The 21014-nt window shown below is 45.2% G+C and overlaps 1 protein-coding gene across 3 annotated transcripts in view; it reads right to left on the minus strand.

Moving 5' to 3' along the window:
• The window catches only part of CDK6 (cyclin dependent kinase 6), a 598055-nt gene that overhangs the window by 73121 nt on the left and 503920 nt on the right, over window positions 1-21014 (minus strand). For 2 of the 3 annotated variants that reach the window (XM_078664405.1, XM_078664406.1), the window contains exons 6-7: window positions 18712-18762; window positions 4474-4609 (exon numbers count right to left, since the gene is read on the minus strand). In XM_078664405.1, the coding sequence (XP_078520531.1) occupies window positions 4474-4609; window positions 18712-18762 (187 nt within the window). The remainder of the gene's footprint in view (window positions 1-4473; window positions 4610-18711; window positions 18763-21014) is intronic. The other variant, XM_078664407.1, reaches the window with a different exon arrangement.

Here is a 21014-nt window from a genome sequence, read left to right on the forward strand (position 1 = left end):
GATATATTCAACAGACACCATCTCAGTGATTTATTCTCCTCTATAAATTTCCCTCATGGTTGTTAGTATTGCTGCCAAGTATTGTTGGAGTAGTGGGCACTCCCACAGCAGGTGGAAGAAGGTACCCTCCTGTCCACACCCTCTTGGGCAAAGTGGCGAGGCGAGGACCCACATTTTTACCTGGGTGGTGCATGCGTAGTAGGCCCTGTGGAAATCTTGAGCTGCATTAGTCAGAAGCGCAAGCGCATGGCCACCTCCCTGGGTGAGGCCATGGTCTCTACCCATTCTTCGTCGTTCAAATCACCCATTTCTCCCTCCCATCTGTTCTGAAGCATCTACCGATTACTGTGATATCACACTGTCACATGTGTCTTGAGCCACTCACTGTAAAATATCTGCACTTTTGCTCACAGTGCGCCGCCCGCGCTGTTCACTTCTTCACTTGCGTCGCCACCTTCACTTTGAACACCTTGTGCACCGAGTATTATATGGTTGTCACTAATTCAATTTTATGCAGTGCTGCTTCTAACTGTATACAAGTCCGACCATGAAATTAATGTCATACTATAAAGATGATTGACTATCTTTTCTCATACCCATGAGTGTTCTCCTTCTTTCCTTACAAGTAATGCTGTATGCATGCATGTTTAATTGTCTACATATCCTTACCTCTCAGGACATTGTCTCTTTATTGCACCTTACCTACCCAGTCCTGAATTGGTATATGGGTTACACTCCTGTTAACTTTACATGATTGGGCTCAAACACTCTGGAGACATTCCGGTTTACCATGATCTGTGCCAAGGGATTTGCATACAAGATTTTAATCGCATTTAAAAATGTCAGCCAAAAACCCAGCCTCTCTAATACTGCATATAAACATGTCCATTCCACTGTGTCGAACGTCATGCGTGCGTCTAGTGACACCACTAGCGCATCTTCATCAATGGTCGTGGCTCTACCTATTACTCCGAGCAGTCATCTAAGATTAAGAGCTGTGTGGCGTTTCAGCATGAAGCCCGACTGGTCAGGGTGAACCAGCGAGTGTATCACCGGGAGCAGGGAGCAGGCAATTAACCAAAAGCTTAGCCAGGATTTTTGGCTCCAGGTTCAAAAGGGAAATCGGCCTGTACAAGCTGCACTCATTAGGGGGCTTACCCGACTTTGGATTCCCTGCAATGCTAGCTATTCACTGATCTCTAAGCAGTATCCTATTATTATAGCTTTCATTAAACATATTATGTAGCAGGGGTAGCACTTTGGTAGATGTTATTTTGTGTAGTTCAATTGGCAGACAATTGGGACTGCCGGCTTTGCCGGATCTGAGATCTCTGATAGCCTTGGTTATCCCAGACTCTGCCAAGACCTGTTCCAAGAGGTCCCTTTCTTCTGACTCAAGGCACGGCAATGTGAGCATAGCCAGTAGCTCCCGCGATTCAATAATTGTGGTGCTGGAATCTGAAGCATAGAGGTGCTCATAATAGTCCGCAAACGCTTCAGCAATTTGACTCCCTCCCCGGACAGTGATTCCATCACCATTCCTCACTTCCTGCACCCATCTAGAGCCCTCTGATTGTTTATCTAGCCACGCCAGCAGCTTGCCTGCTATATCTCCCACCTCATAGAGATTGTGTTGCATCACCAAATGTCTGGCTTTTGCCGCCTCTTCGGCTATCGCCTTGAACTCAGCCTTTTTTAGCGCCAGACAGAATGTCACCCCTGCCTCAGTATTAGTAATCAGGAGAACTTCCAGAGCTTTGATGTCCTGTTCTATCACATCCAATTGTACATGTCTGTGCTTTTTTTCACCCGCTGTTAAAGAGATGCCCTGACCCCTAATCATTACTTTGTATGCCTCCCAGAGTATGCAAGCTAAATTTACTGTGCCAATATTTTGAGCAATATATTAACCCGTTGCTTCTTGTATCTTAGACCGGATAGTGGGGATTTGAAAATACCAGGGGTTGATCCTGCCCAATCACATCTGCCTGGGTTCTGCAGATTAGTAATGCACACAGATTGGAGAGTGGTTTGAAATTCTACGGGCCAAGTTATAAGCTTCTCGGAAATGGGGTGCCTGTTGGGCCAACATCAAAAAAGAATCAATGCGCGACATGCTACCATGAGCCCCCGAGAGATATATATATTGTTGTGAGTTGGGGTTGAGACTCCTCCAGATGTCTTGTAAGCACATGACAGACACGTAGTCACTTAATGCTGTGCCCGCCTGCTCTTGTGACTGCAGTGATATACGGTCAAGCGTCAGGGACAGGGAAGCATTGCAGTCACTCCCAATTACCATGAACCCCTCCAGGAGATTCAGGAGAAGAGCCCCTAGTTCCAGCAAGACCAGGGATTGCTGTCTGGGGGAATGTACATTGAGATTATATAGAAGGTTTGACCCTCCCACCCACCAGAGACCACCACCAGTCTTCTTTGTGGGTCATGTGTAACCCTTGGACTCTTGAAGGGGAAAAGAAGTGCATATTAATATACTGACTCCCCTGGAGCCCCTAGTGTATCCTGAGTGCGCAATTAAGTTTAAGCCCCATCGGTTGAGTGCGCCATATTGTGTTCTCCGGATACGCGTTTCTTATAGGAGGACTACATCCGGCACATGTCTTTTTAGGAATTGGAAGTGAAAGACCTGATCCACCAACATCTCCATGAACAGGTTGACTGTCGGGCCCCTCTGCTCTCTCTGGGACACCAAGAATGTGGATGTTGTTTCGCCTAGAAAGGCCCTCAGCATCTTCCATTCTATTTTCCAACACTTGTGTCAGTTCTTTCAATTCCCCTACGTGAATTCGGAGAGCTTTAGTCTCAGTATGGAGCGCAGCGACAGAGTCTTCGTTTTCTTTGACCTGTGGCCCCATATTTCACAAATCAGTTTGTATCAAGGTCACCTCCGTAGTGACCGTATCAATCATGTTTTCCAGGTAAGTTTGCACATTCTGTATAGTGGCCATGATATCTTGCAGGGTCGGGGAGTTGTCCTTTTTCGTACTTTGCATCTTGTTGGGGGGAGTGCAAAGTAATTCCTTCCCCTGTGTGGGTCTCCACTCTCGTTGTGTGCACTTGTCCTTTTTCTTTTGGAGGGCTGTCCGGTGCCCCTTTGGAATCATTCTGTGGTGCCTTCACGAGTCGTTTGAAGGGGGGTGGGGAGGGCAGCCTGCTGCCTACCAGAGGTGAGATGACCAGCTTTAGTGACTACTGTGCCATTGGTTCATTCAGCTGGCAGCCCTGGGTCTCACAGCACGCTCTGTAATGCGCTGTCAATTCGGCAGTCCAGTCTAAAAATGTCCACTCATCCAGGTGTTTCGTTGATGTCCCTGTGTGGTGGGGGAGGACGTCCTCCCGTGCCTCTCGGGTCCTCAGGGTATGGTGAGAGGAGTGAAAGGATATGATCAGTATGGTCTCTTAGTCACCCTCCTCTCATCAGTTCCATTCCTTGCATGTATATATTCAGGGCTCTCCTGATTTCCCCCTGCGTCACTTTTCTAAGCTTCCCTTAAGCCACCATACTTTTCCCGGGCCTCAGCGAGCCCCTCAGGGCTCCGGCTGTGCTTTGAAGTCCGGGAGCGTCTTCCGGTGTCGCAGGTGCAGATCCTTTGGTTCTGGAGCCTCTACACGAGGCCCACCAAGCCGCGGTCTTGCAGCGAGGCTACAGCCGATGCCACCTCGCTCCTTGGTCAGCTCCGCCCCGCACATCTTCACGCTGTCCCGATGTCTATGCTGGGCCGCTAGAACGAATGCGACCCCAGGGGATCCTCGTAAGCACATCTTCATCTGACCAAGCATTGCTAGTTTCCCACACACATCTCGGTCTGGCTTTGGCAGTTTTGTCAGATGTTTGTGCAGATTTACAGCGGGAGTTCCACAATACTGTACATTTTAAAAATAAGGCCCTCTGATTGGGCGAGAAGGCTTTTTTTCATGGCGCCCATTTTGGTATGATGACATGACATGGGCTGTGGTCACCTTTCCTGAACAAGTAATAAAACAACATAAGGGAGCAAGTAAGGGACATCCCTACTAATGGGTGGGGGATCCAGAGGACAAAAACCTATTTTTTTTCATATTGCAGGTGCCACATGAGTCATATTGTGGGACCATAAAAACTTCAGTGGAGTGTTGGCTGCCCGCGGGGTGTTTGTCACAGGGCTTCACACTGCAGCGAAGCCCATGCTGGCAAGGCTGTACATTGTGCGGGTTAGCATCCCCCAGGGCGGGCTGCAAGGACTGTAGGATTGTATAAGGTGTCAGTAGAAGTTTTGTAAACATCAAGTCTCCACCCAAAATCAAAAGCCTCTACAGAGGTCGGGTTAACTTGTCGGTGGTATTTAGTCAACATCTGTATTCAAATTTTCAGTTAAAATGTTCACTGTTAGCCAATTTTAAAAAAATGTGTTCACTTGATACCATTATAAGTACATGCATATCTGAAATTGATAACAATTGATGTACACTTACTAGAAGTAAATCTTTGCCAAGTTCATCAATATCTGGAACACATTTTTCCATGCTTTGTGGAGGCCTGGCTACAAAGGCATTCCTTGGAAGAGCTACTTCTCTTGGCCAGTCTTCCTCTTCTGCCGTCCCAAGTATTCTACACCAAAAACAATGAACACATTTGAAATCTAAACATCTTTGACAACATGCTTAAAACTATGTAAAAAAATCCCAGGTTCCTAAGACATTTGAACTGTACTATTACAGATACGATTAATCAAACATTTGTATTCTTATATAAATATTGGGCCTAATCCACATTAAAAGGCAGAAATCTGTAATTGGATGTAAATTTACAGCTTTGTAGAATTCAGAAAAAAATCAGAAATGCGCCTGGACAGCACTACATTTTCCTTGCTTGCTATAGATTCACTGTATCCATACTACTTCACTAAGGAGAAAAAACACCTCTATCACTTTCTTCTTCCTCCCTACCCCTAGCCCTCCCTCCCTTTACAAGTAAGTATGTGAAAGGGAAGGTAAGCGTCAGGATAGAGAATTATGAAAAAGTAACAAAGGAGATAGAGAGCGAAAAGAAAAATATAATAGTAGGAGGAAAGGTCAAATTGAGAAAAAACAGTTCGCATGAGAAAAAAAAAAGTATACGCAATGCCCTGAACTGCACCCAAGGGCTAAAGTCATATGGGAAAGTTTTGTTAAAAAATGTATGGTGTTCCTACACCATACATTTTTATGCATTGTGACATGCAGTGGACCCGATTCATAAAAGAGCTGTCATAGTAGGTGTGAAGATTTAGGACTCATTTTAAATGCAATGCTATGCTTTTTTCAATTCACACACCCTGGGTAGAGGCCATTTGGAAAACTGCGCCAGTTGTAGGTTTCAAGGCATGCACCTAGAATAGCGAACATTGGCATATGCACAGCACAACTCCACATTGTGGAGAGGCAGCGCCGATGTGCAGCTACACGCCTTTTTGGTTGTGTTTTGCCTTTCCCAACATCTGATCAAAGTCTGCCAGTATTCAAATCGGACTCCAGGCTTTTGCAGATGAAAATCACAGACTGTTTCTAGGGTGGGCAAGGGTCGGAGAGCAGTTTGTGATTGCCCAAAAACAAAGGTGTTTGTGTGTATTCATAAATTGACCAGTCTACCCACATCTTGCATGGAATGTAGCTGTAGGCAGTTGTGGTGTGCAACTCCAAAGGAGTGAACAGATTTCTATCTTTCTAGGTATCCCTTTGTGAATACATAATAAACATCCATTTCCAAGAGTACCGTTTACAGCTGAAATGGCTTTTTGAATCAGACTAAATATTTGCTGAACCTTTTTAATGAAACAAACTGTTATTGCTGTTGGTTGCAGACAAAGTTTTGGGAAACCACCAAACATACATGAGTGGTGCCCATGGGTATTTATATGTGCTAATCAGGGAAGTCCACCAAAAACCTGCCACAGTGTCTATCGTTACAATATATCATTAAAAATCTCTGACAATCATTTTTTAAAAATATATTTTTTTTTACCGTATTTTGCATTCTTGAAGGGATTCCTCAAACTCTTCTCATCCGGCTTGCTCGTTCCTGCCCTGACATTAAGCCAATGATGATAGGTAGGTGAGGTACCAACAAGCCTAACCTGTTTCCTTAATCCATTACTGTTCACCCCACAAAGCATGAGTTACTTAGGAAAGAAAGGACCAACAGAGCCCGGGCAAATTCATAGGACCGTCTTTACTTGTTACATATTACGCCAAGCCACTAGGGCCGACCATATCTTATCTAGGCTCGTATGATCACAGGCAACATCAGATTCGCTAGTACAAATGATATGTGACAGGCAATCGGCAAATGTTGGAGGAGTAACGGATTTCCAGGCCCTACAGATCTCTCTCCTCACCAAAATCACAACATAGAAAATAAATTTCGATGCTAGATCTTGCAAGCAATAATCAGTCGTCAGGCCAAAAAAAATCGTTCTAGGGTTAACCTCCACCTGTTGGATGAGAACATCTTCAAGGACATTTTTCACCTCTAGCCAGTAACTAGTGATCTTCGGGCAATTTACAAACATATGGAAGTCATCTGCCGCCAGGTGCTTACATCTAGGGCAATGATAATCTGTCCCTAACGCCTTAGCTAATTTTCCGGGGTTCAGTAAACCCTATATGCCGTATAGAGTTGATTTCTCTTAAGGGCAGCAGGTTTTACTACTGCCCACAACATAGTGAAAGAATCCCTCCAGATGTCAACCGAGTTGAACATATCGGGCCGAAGACGTTACCCCAGAGATTCTGGGTTTCAGATGCCACCACTTGCTCGTCTTCCAGTAGGGCCAAGTACCAGAAAGAGATTTCCCACCTCCAACCTCCCCTTCTGGAAACCGAGTTGAAACGTACGCTCACATCTTCTACATCCCAGAACTGAGTTGCCCACCACCCCGACAGTTGATAATATTTAAATCTGGTGAGCGTGCCGCCTTTCATATCAGAAAGAGATTCCCAGCTCAACAACTGTGAGTCCCTCTGGAGATCCCCCCAGAGCTTAACCCCTTCCGACTTTAATGCTTGAGAAAGATGGTCTTTGAGGCAAGCAGGGATCCCCGGGGAGTCCCAGATGGGAGCCTGGCATGTATAGTACGAGATTTTAAAACTCTTTCTGTGAAAAATCAAATTTTTTAAAGCGGCCCCCAGTACCTTGAGCCTAACCTTTTTGAAAAACTTGGGGTCCCCAAATTTAAAAAGAAAAAACTCCTGCCCTTGAGGGACATCATGAAGTAATGCCTGAAACAACAAGCCCAATGAGGACGAATCACACTTACTGGCCAATCTTCTAAAGTTCTTAAAGTGGAAAGAGTGACAGTAATTAAGTAGATCAGGTAGAGCCAGACCCCCCCTATTTAGGTTTCGCCATAGCTTTTTCCATGCAATTCGGGGGGATTTAGTATTCCAAATGAAAGAGCCAATTTTCCCCTGCATTTTTGAAATGTCTGGAACACTAAAAGATAATGGGATTGAGTTGAATAGGAAGGTTATCTTGGGCAAAATGATCATTTTTATAAGGTTGACTCTCCCAAATATGTTCAGAGGCAGGCTTGACCAGCGAAGAAGCAAGGTACAGACATCTTTGGAAACCCTACTCCAATTGATCTTGGGAATGTCTTCTATTTTCTGGGCTAATTGAATACCGAGATATCTCATTCGAGACTTAGCCCCCTGTGTGGTGTTGTCTTGATTCCACTCCATAATCTCGGTCTTGTCCCTGTTTATCCTGTAGGCTGACATCTCCCCAAATAGTTCTGCCTGCTCTACTAATCATGGAATGGCCTGTGTGGGGTTAGTTGTGTACATGAGCAGATCATCTGCATATAAAGCAAATTTTAGCACCAGGTCCAAGATTATGAAAAGGTCTAATCAAAGAGTCTGCCCTAAGCCGGGACACGAAAGGTTCTATATATAAATTGAACAAAAGGGGTGACAGAGGAGACCCCTGCTTAGTGCCCAGGGAAATAATAACCCAGTCTGAAAGAGCCCCATTAACTAGAATTTTTGCTCGGGGAGCAGAATAGAGAGATCTGACAGCTGAAACAAAGTTGCTTGGGAACCCAAAGCTGTAAAGAGCCTCCCAAAGATATAACCAGCTCACCTGGTTGAAAGCCTTGGCAGCATCGATGGCAACTAAAGTTAAGGGAAGTTGTTTATCCACCACCACATAGATGGCGCCAATGGCCTGAAAGGTCAGTTCGTTCAGCTGTAGACCAGAGATAAAACCCCTTTGATCTTGGTGTATTAGGGTTTTAATAATGTTCGCGGTCGTAGTAGCTAACACCCCCACAAAGATTTTGTAGTCGGTGTTCAAAAGGGAAATAGGTCTATAAGACTCAATTTGTAACGGATCTTTATTGGCCTTCGGAATCAGAGTTACAGTAGCTTCAGACCAAGACATTGGAATAGACTCACCGGGCATATATATTTTGTTGAAAAGATTTCTTAAAATAGGCACTACTATTTCAGATAAGGCCAGATATACCTCAATGGGAAGGCCATCCGGACCTTCTGCCTTGCCTCGGGCCATTTTCTTCAACTGGGATTCTATTTCACCATCTGTTATATTAGAGTCTAAAAAAGCCCTGTCCTTTTGCGACAGCTGAGGAAGGTCTATATGATTTAACCACTCTTTTGTATCCCGAGATCTAAAATTGAGGTCTTCCTTATACAGGCCCTGGAAAAAAGCTCTAGTTTCCTCTCGGATCTCCTCATCCTCATATAGGGTAGTCCCTGTGCTACTTTGCAATAGACAGTTTATCTGGTTCCTTACCCTATCTGCCCTGGCATTCCAAGCCAAGAGAGCCACATCTTTCCCCATATGATACATTTTGTAATTTACTGGCATCCCACCTGGATTTCAAGATCTTATCCAGGTTAGCCTGAAATTCTGCCCGGAGGCCTTCGAGCTCAATTTGTAAACTGGGGCACTAAATCCTGAGTGACGGCTGAGGCCTGCTGCAGTTCCTGCTCTTTCTCTTTGATTTTACAAAGCCGGACTTCCTCTAACCGTCTCATGGATTTATTTTGATAGATCATCAGCGAGGTCAACAGGCCTCTTAAAAAAGCCTTGAAAGCCTCCCAAATTGTCTGCTCATTAGTAGTGCCCAGATGAAACCTAAAATATTATTTCCTTTGCTTGTACTGCTACTTCTGCCTTTACCCCCTCCATTAATAGTAGAGATCTATCCAGAGTCCACCTCCTCTGGCATTTATTCTGTTTTAGATTGGCCACCAATACCGCAGCCGAATGATCGTAGAGAATAGCAGGGATGTAGGAGACTGAGTCAACATCTGAAAAAATGGACTGATCTAACAAAACAAAATCAATTCTGGAATGGTGTCTGTACTTTTTGCTGTAAAAAGAAAAATCCCTTTTGGAGCCATTTTTCACTCTCCATACATCTAAAAGGTTGAATTCCTTAATAATAGATATCAGCTCAGCATAAGACCTGCGAGGGACAATATATTTGGCCATGGAAGTACGATCTAAAAACTCATCAAATACCAAATTAAAGTCCCCCCCCAAAAAAAATATTAGGAGCAGATGAGGCCAGGAGGCCTGCCTTTAACTTTAGCAAAGCCCCTGGGTTGTCTTGGTTTGGCCCGTAATAAACTGCGCATACCAGGGGAAAACCGCATATAGAAAGCGTAGCCAATAGCCATCTCCCCCGGATTGATCAGTATCAAACTTTTCAACCTTTATACCTGTATTGTTTCTAATTATAATTGCAACACCCCTGGAGCTACCACTTTGTTCCGAGTAGAGACCCTCCTGAACACATCTGAGCTTCCCAAACCCCGACCTAAACTCATGAGCCTCTAAGTGTGTTTCCTCTAGGAAACAAATGTGGGCCTTGCAACTATCAAGGAATTCGCTCACTCTCAGGAATTTCCTCTTATCCCTCAGATTATCCACGTTCCAGCTTATTAACTTTATTCTATTGATACTGGCCATCTTTTAAAAGTCTCAAACAAGCAAGCTCCATACCCAAACTGGCGTTACTTTTGATAGTATCAGGACTAATTTTCATTATAGTTACCCCCCCATTCTCCCCCTCAACCACCCCCTGAGGAACCCCCCATACTTCCTTTTGGCGATCATTGTCGCCAATTCAGGGCTACTCTTGCACCCACACAAAACAAACCCCTAATAAGAAAAAGCGTATAAACCCAAAACTACACAAAATAAGACAAAGGTGACCCCTATAAAACATTATGCCCTTTATACTCTTTAAACCATAGTGTTGAAGTACTCAGTGAGTATTGTTTTTTTTCCCCATCTTTTCCCTTTATATATAATTTTTTTTATATATATTAGGGGGTGGAGGAAAAACAAACAGACCAAACTACCAAAACAGGCTGCACCAACAAAACTCAAACTTGATGAGAGCCTGATGGAGAGTTCTCTTTCGTAAGCTCTACTTCTTGGGGATTTTCAACTCAACTCTGCTTTTTTCCCTTCACTTGGCAGTAGTGAAAGTTACTCTACGGGAATGTAAATTAGAGGGATTAAGCTAGGTAGAGGTTAAGCTATAGAATGGTCGGGTGTCACTAATCATACCCTTCTCTTTTGCTTAGTCACATTGGTTGATGAATGACAACAGGAAATAATTGTAACAGGCGCAAAATCCATCATAGAAGCCATGAAATATAAGTCACTTGGGAAGAAACCTGTGGCACATGCCGAGGTGGAATTTACATTTTTTGGTAGGCTGGGACAGAAGGAAAGAATGATGAGGTGAAGTACTAGTAGTAGGGGGGCTGAGTGGGCACTAGGAATCACACCTTGTTTTCAGTTTGAATGCACTGCAAACTTCGCAATGCAGCGCTGTTAATTGAAACAGACGCGCACTTCACCACCTATACTGCAGGGCCAAATAAAACCATGCTGCATTTTTGGGTTGTGAAATGGGTCATGGTGCGTTAGAAGAAAAACTTTAAATACTTTATGAAAATGCCTCAGTTTAAGGGACATTAGGGAACAGATGAGGCCCTCTAGTTTCCAAACTTTGTCCATAAATGTGGCGTGGGCCCCTTAACTCCCCTCATTTCACTCCTCATGACATCAAGGACAATATCACAGGGGAGTGACTTGGAAGCGCATTGCGGAGGTAATGTAGGAAAGAAGCTCTAGTGCCCACTGGCCTGTGGAGACAGCCTTCCTTTACAACCGTGTCCACACAAGGGCTCAGCTGCTGTGGAAACCCAGGAGCACCCCCTGGTGGACAGCTGGATGTAGAGGCTTCTGGGGGGCTAGAGTGCTGGTGCCGCCAAGTGCGGCTGTAGCACTAGGCTAACAGTCAGCAGCTCGGGCCAGCACAGGAGAGTTCAGCCACCGTGGAGGTCCAGAGGGGTTCGCCCGAACAGTGAATGCCCGGGGGAACAAGCAGGACATAGGAGCCGCTGCCTCAAGATACCTTGGCATTGTCAACAACACTGTGGCATCAGTGCCCTGACCAAGGGCACACTGAACAGCCCCCACAGACCTCAGAGAGCCTGGAGGTACAGCGTGTGGCCCAAGAACACAGAGAAAGCCTGGCTAGTGTATGGGTCCCCAATTAATATGACCCCTCCCCCCAGACCACCAGAGTGCCCTGACCTGGCCATATGATGCACTCACAAGGCACCTGAAATGGAGGAAAGTAGGGGGTTAAGAGTGCCGGGGTGCCAGGCTCTCCCCAATATATCTTAAAGCACTGGTCGGTGAGAATCTCTGGGCGAACCCGGGACCATTATCACTCACAAGTGAGGACCCAGAAAAGAGAGGGTGAGGGGTGCTCGTGCCATGGTATGCAACTGTGGTATATGACTGGGGCCGAGAGGAGGATCGGCGGAAGCACAAGGGGCTGGTGGCCCCAACAACCCCTAGACTGCCGTACTGAGCACCAGGAGTATCCTGGTTGGCTGACACAGGGGAGGCACTGCAGCTGTTGGCCCGGGGACGGGTAAGCACTGAGATGGTGAGGACAAAAGCCATCTAATCATTTTGGCCAGAGAATCCTGGGCTGTATGGAGGCGTAGAGACAAGCCCCATGAGGAAAGGTCTGGACATAGACCTAGAGCCCACACTGTGATTATCTTGGCGGCCAAACGAGAAACCAAAACAGCTCTAGAGCACATGATCGATACGGTAGTTCCGGATGTGGGACTCGAGAGCTGCTCATAGCACGTTGGTGGCCAGGGTGGCAGAGACAGTATCCATGCTTACCCAAATGGGACCAACAGTATTCCTGGAGGGAGCTGGTGTCAGGGTGTTAGAAAAGGTCCTGGCCAACCTGGAGAGGAAACTGGGCGATGCTGAGGGGTTCTTCTACCGCAACAACGCACACTTGGTGAGGGTCCGGTAGTAAGCGGATGGTCCCAGTATGGAGCGGTTTCTTGAAAAGTGGCGGTCCTCATGGTGTTGGAAGGGAAAACATCCAAATGCTTGATGGATGGGCAAACAGAGTCCCCAGCCATAGACCAGCGCTCGGGACACAACTGAGGGCGATTGTGGCTTGGCTACTGACTTTGCAGACAGTGACCGCATCATAAAAGCAGCAAAAACCCACCATTCATGGACACTCGAGGGAAGAAGTGTGAACATCTATTCCGAATAGACCACAGCGGACAGAAACAAAAGAAATCCTTCTTCGTTGCCACAATCACCTGAGACAACTGAATCTTAAATACACGCTCTTCTTCCTAGCGAAACTCAGGATCATAGACCAGGGAGCTTCTCACTTCTTTACGACGGTGGCAGACGCATGGGCCTGGCTGGAAGCTGGTGGGACCATGATGCCAGACAGTGGGACAAGGGCGCGAGACAGGGGCTGATAGGAACCTCGTCAGCACCGTTGACTGCTTAAGCGATCCTCGTCAGACCCCACAAAGGACTAGACTGACTCAGAGAGGGCCAAAGTGGCGGTGGACCTACAGGAAAGACAGACCCTGGTGGTGGCCAACAGTTGGGAGTCTCTGGTAGTGAAATCGGAGGATACAGAGGATGGATCAGCATGCCAGGGAGGTGCTTTCAGAAGGGGCATCTTCACCTCATGTGGTTAGTCTGATGACAGCTGACAAGATAGCCTAACATGGAGCACAGGACAGAACCTGGTCAATGGACCAGCAGAAACAGACACGGGGTGAGGCTCCATGGTCCTAGGTTCGGAGACATACAAACAGTCCTGCAGGCCCACCTGAGGCACGACCTGACTCCCTATTAGTGTTGTTATTGTTTCACGAGTCATATGTTTGAAGTGAAGGGTAAACAGACACCTCAGCAGTTGGGAAAGCAGGCAGTCCTAAGCCGGCAGCATGAGGAAGTAAGGAGGGGGGGAGTTGAAAGGGGAGTTTGGGGTGGAGATTGCAGCACTAAGTCAAATGTATCCATCACCACATCTAGTGAGTACAAAGTACAAGACAGTACCCGAAGGCTGGGAATGCCAAATTACCTGACACACTATGAGTGGGGAGGGGGAGCTTATCCTACAAATATTGTCTTGGAATATTAACGGCATGGAGACCAAGCTGTAACAGGGAATAATTACCAAATACTTGGCCAGGCAGGGCCCCAACACAATTCTGCTGCAGCGGAAGCATCTGCTGGTAACAACTCTGACTTTCTCACCCAAGAGCGATACACGCTTTTGGCCCATGCAAGCTTCTGTAGGGGATCAATGGGGGAGGGTATTCTGGTGCGGAAAACATTGCCTCTGCAGATTAACAGCACCTGGATGGAATCACAGGGCTGCTGCATGGTGGCAACTGGCAGCTAGAATGGCATAGGTTTGAGGACAGCCTCCTGGTACTTCCCTGCTTGCCTATAGAGGAAGGGATTAGTGAAGCTCTGCAACTAGATAACAAATTCCCCTGAGGCCCTGTTACTGGTGGGGGGATCACAGTTTAACGCATCAAGGAGAACTTGACCGACTGACCCGTTCCGGGATCCCCCAAAGGGTTGATAAACACCTGGGAGACTTCTTGGATGCAACCAGCCTAATCAACCTGTCACCGACAGAAACCCCCTAGACGAGACAGTAGTCCTATACCTCAAATTCCATGCAGTCGATGTCCAGGTTGGACTATCTGTTGCTAACGCACCATCAGATGCGAGGTTTTGTGGGCACAGAATACCTACCTGGGGGGATATCAGACCATTCCCTGTAGTGATGACACCCCAGACAAGCTTACACCAATCGGGCAGGGGGTGGAGACTGAAACACTGGGACTTGATAGACAGGACAAAGCATGGCATGATAATGCAAACCACTGGGCACTATTTGAGGAAAATGTCAGGACGGTGAGCTCCAACACAACTGTCTGGAAGGGCTACAAGATGGTACAGAGGGGGGAGGGGACCTGATAGCCCACATGATCAGGAAAAGGTGGGAGAGAGAGAAAGCATGCAGGGAAGTGGAAAATAAGTTGTTACGGGTCGAGGCCTAATATCTGACTCACCCCACTAGAGAAAGGATGCAGGGATTGGAGGTATTTAGGAAGGAATACAGGGTCCTTGCCCAGTAGGAGTTGAGGATGCTCTATAGAGACAAATAGGGTAGGATGTATGAACTGAGAAACAAGGTAGGGAAACTGCTGGCCTGGTCAGAGATGGATATACAGGGTGACCGCCCTTGGGGGGTCCTTGGCTGAAACCCCGGGAGACATTACACAGGCAATTCGTAGACCACCTGGGCAGCGTTTACAGCTCATAACTGAGAGACAACCAGATTGGCTTGGCTGGTTTTATCAAGGATCTTCCCGTTGCCCTGTTGGGGGTGGAGGCAAGTATCAATCAATCTTCATGCCATATAGAGTGACTAGACACAACCTGCAACACCTGTTTGGATGTCTGGCTCACAAGGACCAGCTAGGGGAACCTTGGTTATTGTATCACTGGACGGGGAAAAGGCAGTAAATTCAGTGGAGTGACTATTTGAAAGCAGTCCTGTGGAATATGGGCTTGGGACCATTGTTTTTTAAATGGGTCGGGCTGCTGTACTGAGAACCTCTAGCCAGGGTGCAGGTTAATGGGGCACGATTGAGGGAATCCAGGCTTGGAAGAGGCACTAGGCAGAGGAGCCCTCTATCACTGCTTTTGTTCGCAATCACAATAGAGCCAGTAGAGCCAGTAGAGACCTGGATCTGAGGAGATACCTTGATTAGGGGTTTGAAATGGAAACCTGACTGGGAACTTGCAATCTCGCTTTACACAGACAATGTCCTGCTGTACCCGGCCGACCCAAAGGGCTCAATCTCATTTGTTCTCTGCATCCTCAAGGTGTTTGCTGTAAATGCTGGGATCCGTATCAAATAGAATACATCCATTGTATTCCCTCTGGCAGAATGTACCCCGCCTAGTGGATGGGAGCCCTCTGAGGTGGGAACAAAGTGGCTTTAGGTACCTAGGCATTTATGTCAAAAACGTGACTCAAAATGTTTTTCTGGAAAACTTGAAATGTATCTTGGAAGAGTATATAAGGCGGTGACCCATTGGAGGAAACTCGCCATCTCTGAGCAAGTCCGCGTGGCCCTATACAAAATGATTTATTTCCCTAAATGTTTCTACATACTGCAGAATACCCTGTACACAGTCTTGAATATGTTCTACAGGGACATAGACATGGCAACCAAATTGCTGATATGGGATCAGGGCCCGTAGAGGATTGCCCTTTCTACCTTGGCGTGGAAGCTGGCCAAACAGGGGGGCAATGGGTGGGGGACGGGAGTGGCCCTCCTGAATCTGAAACTGTATTATTGGGTGGCCCAGCTGCAGGTACTCAATGACATTGCATGTATGACTCAGCATAAACTGATGATGTACGCCAATAGGAGAGCAATGGATCTTGAGGGATATACCCATTGGGTCTATGGGGCAGATAAGAGGAATCTTCTGCCAGAACCAATCGAAGTGGTGGTAATGCCAAGGCAAAAAGCGATAAGAGCATTGGGATAGAAGGCATGGGCGACACTTGAGACTCCCCTCTTGGAGTCCGCACTGCTCACATGAATGAAGCACGTAAAGGGCCACAGACAGCTGGTCTTGCTGGGCATCTCGATAGTGAGTGACATCTGGAAAGACGGCAAGGTTATTCAGTTCCCGGAACTCCAGGCTCAAACTGATCTGAAGAGGAATTATAATCTTCGATATCAGTAGGTAAGACATATCCTACTGGTCTACAGGCACCTTCTCTGTGATGTGCAGAAAGAAACATCTCTGGAGTGTTGTGTACTGGGGCCTATTACATGAGCACAAAGTCTTGCACATCTATGCATCTTTGCACGAACAGCTTACCGCCCTTGGACGCCCCATGAAGTAAATAGGAGAAAAATTTGGGCAGAATGGAAGACGACACCTGGGTGGAGGCCTGTAGGTACCCCCAAGAGGTAGCTATCCGGGGTGGGATTTCGGCTGAGACAGCTGAAAATCTTCCCCTGTTGCATACTACACGAGAACTCGCTTCTTCAAGATGGGAATGACAGTTAGTGACCGCTGCCTCAGGGGGCATGGACACAAAGGGGACCATGATGCACACCTCGAGGGAGTGTCCAAGAATATTAGGTTACTGGGAGAGGGTGAGAGGCAAAGCCTCCTCTGTTATGAACTGCTCCCTAACCCACACTCCACAACTCGTGACTGTGGGCATCTGCGGGGAGCAGACATTGGGCAGTTACACACTGATCTTTTGACAGGTGCCAATAATGGTGGCAAGAAAATATATAGTTCAACACTGGGGAGGGGTACAGATACCCACTGTGTTCGAATGGGCCTCAATAATGGCCTGATGTTTGAGAGCAGAGGAGGTTATTTACCAAGCGAGAGGGTGTCCCCATAAGTTCAAAAAGATATAGAGCCCATGGAAAGGAGCAGAGGACAACACAGACCAAGAAGCGTGCGGGGGCAAGGCCAGGGAAATGGTGAAAATGTACCCAAAGTGAGAGGACTCAGAGCTGGCAAGGGATGGCATTGTCAGGAATTTACAAAGATCTTTTTTAAGCAAAGAAGTAGTGGATGTATAGCTATGGGACTTACCAGATGGCACCATTGTTACTTGCGTATTGCAACTGCTTTATTATTTAAAAAAAAGACAACATCACAAATGACATCAACATAGCATTCTGGAAGAGAAAGCAAAACTTCTTGGGAAAATATGCTCAGTGATAGGTCTTGATTTTCTTGTATAGTCATTTTAATAAACTTTACTTACCCTAAGCATGACTCTTTAATTTTCTTGCTCTCTCTTAGCCTCCCTCCTCAGTTTTACCATTCATTTGCATACCTTCCAATTCCTTCACTATTATCCTTCACAACGTTTCAATTCAGATTCATGCCATGACCTTTCATGCCATTAATTGCATGGAGCATATTCTTTGTAGATCACTCCTGTCGTACGGTTCTTACTATTTCAGTAAGATGTGTGTTTGTGCAATATAAGTGTCAAAACTATGCAGTACTAATGGCCTGATTTTGATCTCGGTGGATGGGTTACTCTGTCACAATGGTGACGGATATCCTGCCCGCTGAAATATAAATCCCATTATATCCTATGGGATTTATATTTCAGTGGATAGGATATTCATCACCATTGTGACAGAGTAACTCATTCGCCGAGATCTAAATCAGGCCCTCAGTTTTTGCATACCTTTAGAATATGTCAACCTAAATCCTGGCTGCCTCACAGAGCGCCATCTCATCCTCTAAAGTCTAAACCTTAACAAGGTTCTGGATGGTGTCTGCAATCTCAGAACGTGAAAACCCTGACTTCCCAAGGAAATCGTGGAAACCGATCTAACACTTTCGTTAGTAACTCAGGCATGCCCAAAGGGAGACAGAAGAAATACTCAAATCGGCATTTCAAATTTTTTTGAAGCAATAAGATTCTTGTGTAAAGTATGTGTGTTACAATATTTGAAGAAACAAAATAGAGTAATCTGCATTACGAGAACAGTAAAGAAAATAAACAGTTTAACAATTGTTCTGTTACATTGATTATATGAATACTATAATTGAATCTATACTCCTACCTAGCGCTTCCTATTCTGACATGCATAGGGTGTGCTGATCTGCCAGAATACACCAGAGTAGTCTAACTCCCTATTTACCTGAGGGTATTTGTCATCTTGGAGCCCCGTCTTGGTGTAGAGCAGGCTGCTGTCCTTCTCAGGATGGTAACAGGATTCAGCTAGGCTGGAATTCTGGCACGGAGCGACCTCAACAGGGCCAGCAAAATGTTAATCTCCCAATACAAAGGACTGGGAGAATTTTTATAATAAACTTTACCCATACTCTCTATGCCGGAGTTCTAGTCTGGCTTTTATTGTTTATTCTTTCTGAGTTGTCTGAGGTGTTTGTACACTGATTGTTTATTCCACCCTTGCAGAGTTGTTGCCGAACAGACAAAAAAAAAACACATTTTGCACAGGGAACTTAGTATTGGTACAAAATGTTCAAGGGCTTGGTAATGCCTACGAAGAAGTGTAAGTGTAAGCAAATCCATTCCTGACAGTATTATCCCATAAGGGTGCACAATCAAATCTGTGTTAAAAATCACCTCTAAAAAAGATGTCAACTTTAAACGTGAACATGTAAAATGGTAGTGTTCTGTGCCCGGGGCCTATGTAACCACAAGAAACTTCAAATAAATGTGTTTTGGAAGCCCACAGTACATACAAAGACACATTTTAAATCATTGCTAAACTACCCATACTTACTCAAAAATCTTTCCAAGTTGATCAATGTCTGAATTTCCTTGAAAAAGTGGCCTTAAAAGAATACAAAAAGAAACATGTTCATCTGGCAATTTTCAAAGTTTTTGTATTTTACAAATGGATGAATGCAGCAAAATAGATTTAAAACCAAGCTTTCCAAGTGGTGTCTAAAACACGTTTAGACATGCTTTCTTGATGCACTCAAGGAAGCTTGGAAACAAACATTGAGGTCGTATCAGCAAATTTGAGGTTGGAGCAGAGTTTGCTCCCAGTTTTGAGCTGCACTGGGAATTCTGTATTGCAGAATGGCTTGCAGATGTTTGTACAGCCATTGCTACAACATGAACTCAATGTGCACAATATCAGTGGAGCCTGACCCCAAGCAAATGAGGCAATCACTTTCCCCATATGCCTCCCTAATACCATTATAGCATGCACAGATAATACAACCTGTGGCATCCTACTCAATTATTATATAAAGTGGCAAACAGCTGGCTTTCTTTGAACAGCCTCTTTCAGTCATTGCCCTGAGGCTCTGTCAGTCACGTCTTGATTCAGCCCTGTGGAGTATTTCTTTCTCACCTAATGCCTATCTGGAAATCTCCTTTTGCCTCCTCTCTACTGCTTTCTTTTGAATTGCATCAATGACTACTTTACAATGGTAGCCCTCTCTTTCTATTCCTGCTGGCTTTCTCCTTTGAGTCTCACTCTATGTCTTCTCACTCTTCTCCCTCCAACCCCTCCTACTTTCCCTGGTCTGCTCCTCAATGCCCATCATCATCTTCTATGTCCCCTCTTGCCCCCGCTCTCCTTCTGTTCACACTTCATTCCAATTACCCTCTTGTATCTCGCTCCAGCCACCCCTCTTTCCATACTCTGCCACCCTCTTGTATCTAGTGCCGTTTTAGAAATGATAGTTTCTCTTTATGACGAATACTCCTGAAGTCATGATAGTTTCCTAGATGTTTGCTTATTAAGACCTTCAGGAAACCATCCCAGCCATGCCTTCAAACTGCTCGAACTGTCTCTTCATTCAAAACATCACATTCTACATGGAACATGAAGGTTGGTCACAGCATTAGGTTCTATGACTTAATATAATTCAATTTAAGCAAATACCACACACCACCCTCCTATTACAAAGAATATAAAACAAACAAAACAGAGAAAACACTTTAAACAATACCAACCATAAACTCACACAAATCGTATTAATATGGTTATGACAATGTAAATATAGAATACTAAATAAAGAAAACTACAACTTGTTACATCCTACTATACATCTCCAAATATTTTGGTGTCTTAAGCACTCTCTGAGTCTTCCGTCTTAGTTCACAAGTCTCACCATCACTCTTGCTTATGCTGATCCCCTCATCCTTTTTAACACCTTACACTACAACAACGCAGATCAGATTCCAAATTTTCGAGTCTGATGTTTTCACAGTGCTCCTAAACAATTCACCACTTGAATGGGACTGCTTAAAACTACTTCAGATACTGAGCCCTACCTTTTATTGCCCCTGTCGAAACACAAGCGGTTTTTATTGACCAGGTTTAGAATGGATTATTTCCATTTTTTACTTGTTGTTCCTCTGGGGTGCTATAGAGGACAAGTGCTAGCACCTGTGGATGCGAGTGTCTCCACAGGACCTGCTGCACTTCATGTTCTTCTGTAGTTTCTATGATGCTCCCCAGAGGTTCTTTTTAAAATCACTTTCTCAATCTCTAAAGTGCGCCCAGCCCTTTATTTTCTACAAATGTTAAAGCCTGAATGCATCCCATTTGTGGTTGGATTTTTGAAATGTTCACTGAAATATAGAAAATGTATGGAAAATTAATTCTTAACTGATGGCTGTTCTTTCTGTAACATAGTGTTGAGGCCATATGGCCTATTTAACCAGTTAATTTACTCATCTGTAACACTGGTATCTCATTTTATTAACTGGATGGCCCATACACTCTGTAATTATAGTGTGTTTTTTAATAATTTTTATATATGGTGTTTATATATTTTTTATTATGTATACAATGGGATTGTTGTGTAATATGCTGAGGATATGGATTCGCCCTATTTTTTTTATGAGATCTGTAATCTTTTATGGTTTTCTACTCTGTAAACCGGATAAAGTCTTTAAAATGAATGGGACTGAAGAATTTCCCAACCTTGACTATTACCCTTGATTCTAACCTTGATTATTCCCTGGTTCCCATCCAATCACTAACCCTTACTTTGGTGAACTTCACTTTCTTTCTGGCATCAAACCATTCTTTCCTTCTCTCCAGGGATTGCAATTATTTTCCTC

This window comes from Lissotriton helveticus, chromosome 10, assembly GCF_964261635.1.
Source record: "Lissotriton helveticus chromosome 10, aLisHel1.1, whole genome shotgun sequence".
In the NCBI taxonomy this organism is placed as follows: Eukaryota; Metazoa; Chordata; class Amphibia; order Caudata; family Salamandridae; genus Lissotriton; species Lissotriton helveticus.